This window comes from Solea senegalensis, linkage group LG13, assembly GCF_019176455.1.
Source record: "Solea senegalensis isolate Sse05_10M linkage group LG13, IFAPA_SoseM_1, whole genome shotgun sequence".
NCBI lineage: Eukaryota > Metazoa > Chordata > Actinopteri > Pleuronectiformes > Soleidae > Solea > Solea senegalensis.
Window position 1 is genome coordinate 20,895,281 of NC_058033.1, and position 8,959 is coordinate 20,904,239.

The 8,959-nt window shown below is 42.0% G+C and overlaps 1 protein-coding gene across 1 annotated transcript in view; it reads right to left on the bottom strand.

Annotated features, from left to right (window-relative positions):
- Nucleotides 1-2,690, bottom strand: part of LOC122780065 (gamma-aminobutyric acid receptor subunit beta-2-like) — a 44,182-nt gene extending 41,492 nt beyond the window's left edge. The window contains exons 1-3 of the mRNA XM_044042838.1: nt 2,405-2,690; nt 2,165-2,262; nt 1,467-1,534 (exon numbers count right to left, since the gene is read on the bottom strand). Coding sequence (XP_043898773.1) covers nt 1,467-1,534; nt 2,165-2,262; nt 2,405-2,487 — 249 coding nt within the window. The 5' untranslated portion in view covers nt 2,488-2,690. The remainder of the gene's footprint in view (nt 1-1,466; nt 1,535-2,164; nt 2,263-2,404) is intronic.
- Nucleotides 2,691-8,959: the final 6,269 nt, after the last annotated feature.

An 8,959-nucleotide genomic window follows, 5' to 3' on the forward strand; every position in this document is an offset into this window, starting at 1 on the left:
CCCTTTCACATTGGAGGGTGTTTAGTGTGGGCCAAACCGCACAAAGGGACGGGGACGATCAAAGAAGCCGCGCAACACTGGTTTTGTGTGTTTGGATGGAGATTTTTCTTTCTTCCTTTTGTTTGGCCATGTATGTGGGAGTGTGTGAGTATGATGAATACACAGTTTCATCATGGAGGATAATAGTGAGGAAAAATTGTCCATTCTGAATGAGTTGGCTTAGTTGTAAGACATACACGTACTTTGCACTGTATTTGCACAGTGCTTTGAACTTCACTCTGTCCAAATACACACTTTACTATAACAAGGAACTGCATAAGAAAACCTACACATTAATATAATTCAATTGCTCGTATTCATTCTGTTCTTTCGCCTTAAATAGAAATCACATTTTATGCAATGATTGCAAATAATTATATGCACACTGTACACAAAACATACTGTAAGGCCACGCGGGAAATCAGAAACTACGAATTCAAAGCCACTGTGAAGATCTCTGTGAACCTGCAGTGAGTCTGTGAGTGCAGAGGGGAAAAAAAGCCATGACATAATCTGTTTTCTCATCTCCACTCATCAACATATTCTGCAGAGCACCTCGATAACAACTTGAGTAACACACCTATGAGTGCTGCCGCCGAGCACATCCCAGCATGCAATCGTTCCCTGGAATCAAAACATGACTCACACACATCATACAGCAACTGATATAATCATAGAACAACCAAAACAAAAGCGGGGCACATCTGTATTAAGCTGAACAGTGTTGCAACCACAGAAAGAAAGAAAGAAAGACTATCAGGATAAACACAGTCTCACACATCTTTGCTCCGTTTGCCAAATGCATGGAAAGTGTAAAGATTCACCCTCCATTAAGATAAAGCAAAAGCATCAACTGCGGTGCAATTCCAACATTGTATCACTAGGAGGTGCACTTGTATGAAGCAAAGCCATCGCTCTCCTCTCCTCACATCCACAGCTCTCAAGTTCTCCCTTTGTCACGAAAGCACTTAGACACTGGCGTTTGACGACCACATGTAAAACATTTCTCATGAAGCAGCATAATATCCTCACAATATGAGCCTCGGAATTCCCTTTAAAGCATTTAAAATGATTCCATTTGACTTGTATTATCCCCATCCAGTGTTGATTTTGTGATTTACACTGATGCGCCATCATCTTATTATAAATAAAAATGTACATTTGCATGGCAATCAATCCAAAAATCCCAACCCTGAACCAAAATAACAATATAAAAACATTGACTTTGAAGTGCTCTAGTCTGTGAGAATGATGATGAGGGGCAAACACACACACACACACACACACACAGGCAGAGACTAGCATTAAGAGGGGTTCCCCCAATGGTTGAGGGTATTTCCCCTAGTATGTTACACACAAGGGGTCATTTCTGGGCAGTTTTTGTCAAAAGAAACAAAAGAAAAAACATGTGATAATAGCTGACTTACCATATTTACTTCTGATACCATGTCTATGCTGGCAATGTCTATATTCATCCCCACTCCAACCGGAGCACCTGGGACAGAAAACAACAACAACTGTAAGCAACAGAGACACAGTAGAGCCTTTAGTGTGCGTGTGACAGAAGCTGTTGTCAGCCCAATAATAGTTTACAAGCTCAATCTCGGGTGGGATTAGATGCGACGATCAGTGGTGAAAGTGCAGGTAATTCCCCCTAAAAGTTGCTGAATGATCTAATCTGGCGTTTAACGTATGTCTCTCGCAGTAAAAGCCCCTGAAATTGAGCCTAAAGAGAATAAATAATTTGGGCATCAATTTGTCTTAAAATCCCATCAGACGTGGATCAGGACTTGACAGCCACACATTTCTAGTGCGGTGATTTTTTCATTCAAATAAATGAGCTGTTGAGTATTTAATCATCCACGTTCATCCTAGAATGTGTCCCCTCCTAATGTCGCTATTCTGGGCTGATTTGACACATTGTGCCTCGACTGTATCACACTCTGTCAGATTGTGGCACCTGCAGATGCCGAAATGAGCTGTCTCTTTTACTTTCCCCCCCCGAAACAGCGAACCTAATTGACTTATCCGGCGATTGTCGTGGTCATTTACGCACCGGCGCTATTACACAGGCTGACAAAGCGCAAACTTGAACACAGCTGAGAGATAATACGAGTTCATTTACCTCCGAAATCTGGCCTCAGTCGTATGTCATAACCTTTCAACAGTCTATCCACCGTTTCTTTAACCAAAGACATATTGCTAGGGTCACTGACACCGGCACTGAGGGAGAGAAAAGAGGAGACATCAGATTTAAATACGAGATATTCTTGAACACATGAAGTGTCTTAGTATTTCCAATGCCGTCTGTTACATTACCACACTTAGTAGAATGAGTGGAGCCTCCTGCGACCATTCCACTTACCTCTGGGCGCACACCACGGCAACTAAGAGGGGGAACAACCAGACGCATAAACACCTCATTCTCCTTCTTCTGAACACCGCCATACTTAAGTTGTGTGCCTTTTTCTTTTAGTGAGGACCGACGGTGTCCAACTTATTCTTTCCAGTGCAGTAATTCCAATGCCGGGCGCATGCGTATTCCCGACAACAACATCAAGAAGCAGCGCTGCCGCTGCTGCGCTGCCGCTGCTGATGGTATAGTGGCTGAGGAGGTTGAACCCAGCCTGGCGGATTTAAAGGGGAACCGAGTCTACAAGTCACTAAGGTGGACACAGGTGTCTCCCCGGGTTTTTTTAGTATTAAGTGTGAGTGTCTCAGAAGCAGCAATGTTATGACAGGGAAAGATGAGACGGTGGTTCGAATCCACGGGGACGAGGTGGAAAATGTGGGCGTGGTTGTGTGTCGCTCTTTTAAACGCACGTCAGCCCCTGAGCAAGGCATTTGACCCCTCTGCTCCCAAGTCTGGACTGGTTTATCTACTGTAAAAGTACATGTGTTATTTAAGTGCTTCATAATTAAATACATGGAGGCAACCCGCCCCCCAGCCTAAAACATAGTATTTAAAGCATTCAACTTACACGAGGAATAAGGAATCGTTGCAATTAGGCCACTGTTACACAGAAAAAAAAACTTAAATAAGCAATTCACAAGATGAGAGTGGTTGGTTTGAGCTTGTACTTTAATTCATAATTAATAAACATGTTATTGTAGTGTAGATGAGTTGTGTCATGCAAGAAAGAAAGAAAGAAAGAAAGAAAGAAAGAAAGAAAGAAAGAAAGAAAAGAAAGAAAGAAAAGAGTCAGAGTATGCCGGTTATGAACGCTGTCCATGGTGCTGAATTTAGTGCATCCAGTGACTCTCTGTCTCAAACGAAAAATGTGGGGCTTCCGTGCTGCAAATGCATGATCGCACCAACATTTACTCACTCATCGATCTCCACGCATTCGGGGGCTCTGTGGGAAAACGAGAAGCGTGGCTTAATAAACTGAGAGGCGCGGTGCCAGTGCAATGCCTCGGGGTGGAGTGGAGAGGAGAGCGGGGACGCACGGAGCAGAACAGCAGCCTATGCACTGGAGCCTACACTCGCATCGCCTGTGACTCCACGCACTGGTGAGCATGGGTGTGCGCTGTATCTCTGTAAACGTGGACGCGAATCATCATGGATGTGGTGGGATCAGAGGCAGATGATGTGGAAGTGAACTCTGTGTGTGGGAGTCACAGCAGCTACACTTATACCTGACAGATGAGAACAGACGTGATCCTACCAGGAATGTACTGAATGTAGGCTAAAGCACCTGTGAACTTGGCGACTACACATCATAGTCATGTGGTAACGTTAGCATTTTTGTAATGCGTTGAATGATTAAGACGCTCTGCACCCACGTTGACCTGATGGGGGCGCTGTAATTAAAATTCACGAAAACAAATTGGCAATTTATCCGCAGGTGGTTGATGGGGAATTTCTAAGAAACAAAGATTAATTTGGCAGCTGAATTAAAAAAAAAAATAAAAAAAAAATAACCATGTCTACTCACACACACAAGGTAAAATACAATTAAAAGTTTGTAATTACTACACAGGAGTTATTAAAGAGATTTTCTCCACTATGATAGTGGAACAAATCTTAATCACAAAAGGCTGAGTTGCACAGAAAAATCCTGCTAAGAACTATTCTTTGGACATGGTATTTGTATTGTAACCTGCAGTCAACACCAAGAACACAGTGTTCCTGGTTAAGTATGTGTGCCATGGACAACACTCATGACATTTGGTACATGCTGTATTTTCTTAATGAGCCTGTCACCATGTTTTATGTCAATTATGTTATTTGTCGAATAGAAAAAAATAGGTGCATAAAAAACAAAAAATGGAGCAGATTTCAGTGTCTGGCATCAAAAAGCATTAAAAAAAAAGCAGGCTAATCCATCAATGTCATGTACAGGTCTAGGACATGGCCGCTATCAATCAAGCATATACCGTGGCTTATTTTAAAGCGTGCATTTTCACATCTTACTTTCTCACTCCATCAGAGTGCAAACACATGATCGAAGCACAGGGCACTTGGCCAATCACGGCGTTGTGAGTACGAAGTAAACGACTATGTTGCATTGAAACCCCCTCAATGTCAGTGCGTGGATGTTCATATCACTTTGGTACTGGCACAGATTCAAGGAAACAAATGTGTTGACCTGCTGTGTTGTTCTTTATGCCTGATTTACAGCATTGTTAATGCTCCCAAAAGGACTCTGGCACTGCGCTTTTGTCTCCCCATCTACATCTTTGCACTGAATATAGTCAATGCACATTTTCAGGTTATCATAGTGTGTTTATGGAAATATAAGGATGCCCAAAATCTGCAGTGCGTTTGAAAAAAAACAAAAAAACCTTCATTTTTGTTGCGTCATGTCAGTAAACAGGTTTGTTTGCTGGCATCTTGGCGGGATGAAAGACAGCGTGTGTGTGTGTGTGTGTGTGTGTGTGTGTGTGTGTGTGTGTGTGTGTGTGTGTGTGTGTGTGCACCTGCGAGTACACAGATAGCACACTTCAGTCTATTGCCTACCACGGCTTTTGTAATTGCAATTAAAATATGATGCACGATGAGTGCACAACACTGGATGTGGAAAAGCTTTTTGTTTTCCTGTGTGCATACACACATGTATGGTATTTATTATGCACAGCACAACTGCGGACAAAGCAAGGTGCGTCTATGTAAAGTGCTGTGCTCATAATTCTATCTCTACCAATGACATTTCTCATTTAAGACTGATTGTCCTCAATTATTTCTTGCTATTACTTCTTGGTACCCCTGAGCAAGGTACCCAACCCCCAATGCTCCCCGGGCGCTACTCACTGTGGCAGCCCACTGCTCCTAATTCTAGGATGGGTCAAATGCAGAGGAATACTTTCCCTAAGGGGATTAATAACATTAAATTCTTTAATTCTAAAGCTGTTGTGTGTAAAACCTCACCAAATACTGGCAACATGATACCGCCAGTGCCATCAATTCTCATGTATTATTTTTTACTTACACATATTTGGCATGTCTGGAGGGGATGGATTATTAAGCAGTGCTTTACAAACCTCTCCAGGTATTGGTCGTACTGTGGAGTTTGCACCTGGTCTGTTCTCAGCAGGTGACGCCTCCCGTCGATCGACTGTCTGATATCCGTCCAGCCCTGCTGAGATGGAGCGGCAGTTTGCCAAAGCACACGGCCAAAATGGTGGCATCATTTCCACATGCACTGACATACTGTCATCAATGTGTCCTTGAATCTATCTATCTATCTATCTATCTATCTATCTATCTATCTATCTATCTATCTATCTATCTATCTATCTATCTATCTTATCTATCTATCTTATCTATCTATCTTATCTATCTTATCTATCTATCTATCTATCTCATGACAATACTGTACTGCAGTAAGTAGGGCTGTAAATTGCTGTCAGAAACCAAAGTAACAAAGGATGACCCCACTGGTCAGTCAGGGTTTTCTTTTACAGTGAGATATTGATCCAAAACAGACGAGGGAAAGGACGAGACAGTGGCTTAAAATGGTTGAAGAAGACAAAACTCACAAAGAGTTGGTTTGAAAACAAAGCAAAAACACTTCTGCAGGAATTGATGTAGTAGATAACCTTTATTTACCCACGGAATCCAGTTTAGAGCAGGGCTCTCACTTCAAATGGTTACATTATTACAAGAAGCGTATTCGTCAAAGTGTTTAAACTGCTCTCAGGATACAAACGTGTCTAATCGAAGTGTTTCCTGCAGTTGATTCCACATCTAGAGAGCAGTGTTCTTCCTAAGTTCCGCATGAATAACTGGGATGTTCAAGGAAAGGTGTGTGGTCCAACATGAAGACATGAAGTCTCTCTTCAGCTTTAAGTCCTGGCCAAACCCCACCTTCTAATAGAGGACACAATGACATAATGAGATAGTGCTGACATGAAACCCTTTTATTATCTTATTTGTTTGCTTTGTGCTTTAACTTCAGACAGAATTAAAGTGTACGGCATGTAAATTTCAGTAATAGCTGGCGAAGTGGAGGTGAAAAGCCTCTGACCTGTGCCGTTACGTGACATTTAGACTATAATCAAACACAATTTGTCAGCCAGAAATGAAAATTGCCCTCTATCTTTTTCCTGTAATTAAAAGAGCTCTGTGTATTTCTCTTTTATGTGTGCTGCAATTAAAGCACTGACATTGCTGATTAGAGCCCCTTAACTTAACAGGAGAGCTCTATTAAAGGCCCGTGGAAGGCATATTAAAGCGATGGCCTTGTAATCACTGACAAGGAGAATATGTAGGTCAGTGAGACTCCACAAGATTTCAGAAAAAAACAAAATCTGATGACCAGCACATGCAGCGAAGTGTTAGAAATGATTGTTTTAATTTGTTACTTTTTTCTTGACATACAACAACAACATTGTACTTACATGGAAATACTGAGGTTATCGCAACACAAAAGACTGATTAATAACATTAACAATAACAACTTAAACTGGGGGGGGTGGCTCAGTGGTTAAGACCCTACCTTGTGTACCAAAGACATCATGGTCGCAAGTTCGATTCCACCCCTGGCTAATTGTACTTGATTCCATTGTAAGTCGCTTTGGATAAAAGCGTCTGCTAAATGACATGTAATGTAATGTAAACGCCGACAACATAACATTCATAAGATGTGTTGTCCACTGTAGAAAAAGCAATTATTTTGAATATTATATTGATGAATCAGAAACACTCATTGGTCTTTCACTGAGAAGTTGAGATACCAACTAATAAGATTTTTCTTTTCTTTTTTACTGCAGCAAAGCTTCATTGGTTTGATACATTCTACTCATTAAGTTCAGAATTTGCCTCGACATATTCCATCATTCTTAACTTACAGGCAAAACAGCCCCATCAATTGTAGAGGTTTTAAAGTGGTTTGGCGCCGAATTACGTTCAGTTCCGTGTAAGTCCTGGCACCACTGAGGGGCCACTGTTGACCCGGGATCTCCATCTGTCCCGGACGAAACGTAATGATGGTGGTTTAGACCTCTGAAGTGTAGGTAAGCTGGACAAACGAAGTCCATCAGCCAAACCTAATGCCTCATTACCCTCCCTCTGCCAGAGGAGGCACCACCTGCTGTTTTCAAGGTTGCACTGTCCCTCCCAGCCTATAGCGAGCACCAAAAATGGATCATTGGTCAGTTCTTTACTTCCATCCACACGTTTTTTTCTCCTCATCGCTCTGTGTCTCGGTTGTTCACTGATCCCCGATGAACATTGATCATCGCTGCCAGAACTGCTGACAGGAGTCCTGGGTGGGTGTCAGCTTTAGCCACAGTTGGAACGGGTGGAAAGAAGGATGGCGTGAGGATGGAAGGAGGGGAGGGATTTGTTGTTGGAGCACCTGTGCCAAAACCTCCGTCTTTTGGTGCCTTGGCATCGGAGGTGACGATTTAGTCGGTGACACAGGAAGATGACACAGCGGTTGGCCTTTATTGTTGCCATTCCACTGTGCCGCCTGCAGGTTACAAAGATTAAGAGCCACTGAAACACAGTGAGACCCACATTCAGAGGGTCACTGTCGTTTGGACATGAGCGATCGAGAGACAGAAGTCTTGCTCTGAAAGGATAGATACTGACCGGTTCTTAAGCTTGTAACTGCTTTTCATGCATGTGTTTGTTTGTAGAAAAGGGGTAAAATGATGTAACATCGATTCAGTTTTTCAGTCCTTGCAATGCAAGAATAAATAGTAAACTTTTACAAGCCAGCTGCAAGTCAAGTCTAATCAGATCGTCTCGGTCTCAGGTCGTCTCTCTGCAGGCCAGCAGACTTTGCCATGGTTACGAGAGATGTTAGCATCAGCTAAATTACTTTTGTGCTTTATGAAGAAATAAGCCTTAAAGGAACATAACATATAATAAATCCAGTGATGTAAGCTGGCCCTTTACTGTTTGGTGTATTTATAAGATATTTTTGCATGCGCCCTAATGGTTTGTGTGTGTGTATATAAAACCCAGGCTGAAAATAGACACCACCACGGTATTTGTTGTTTGTTTCAACTTGTGTTGTTCTACCTTCTCTGTATTTTACTGCAGGCAATTTTATGTTGCTCAAGTTTCCCTGTTTTTTTTCCTCTAGTATTCGTGTCAGCCGAGGAAGAAAGAAACTAAAGATTTATCGGAGTTAAAACTTGCCTTTGAGTGCAGATTGATGGCTCATTTATCCCCTGCTCCTGTTTGTGTTATGTGTTGTTGTGTGTGTTCATAAATACTCCTTTTTTTTTTTTTTTTGCAGTTTCCATTTCTGTGTGAAATGTTTGCAACTGTGTATTTGTAGAGAGATGAGGTCCAAGTGTGGTGTCGACAGTTTTGTGCGATTTGGAGAAAAGACAAATGGACAGTAGCTTTTTTTAGTCGTATGGATTTCTCAACGCAGTTTACACCACAGGTCACTTTCGCCAATTCACTCATTTATAGATATAGTATAGTCTTCCTCTATCGTTACCCCACTCCCATACCAGT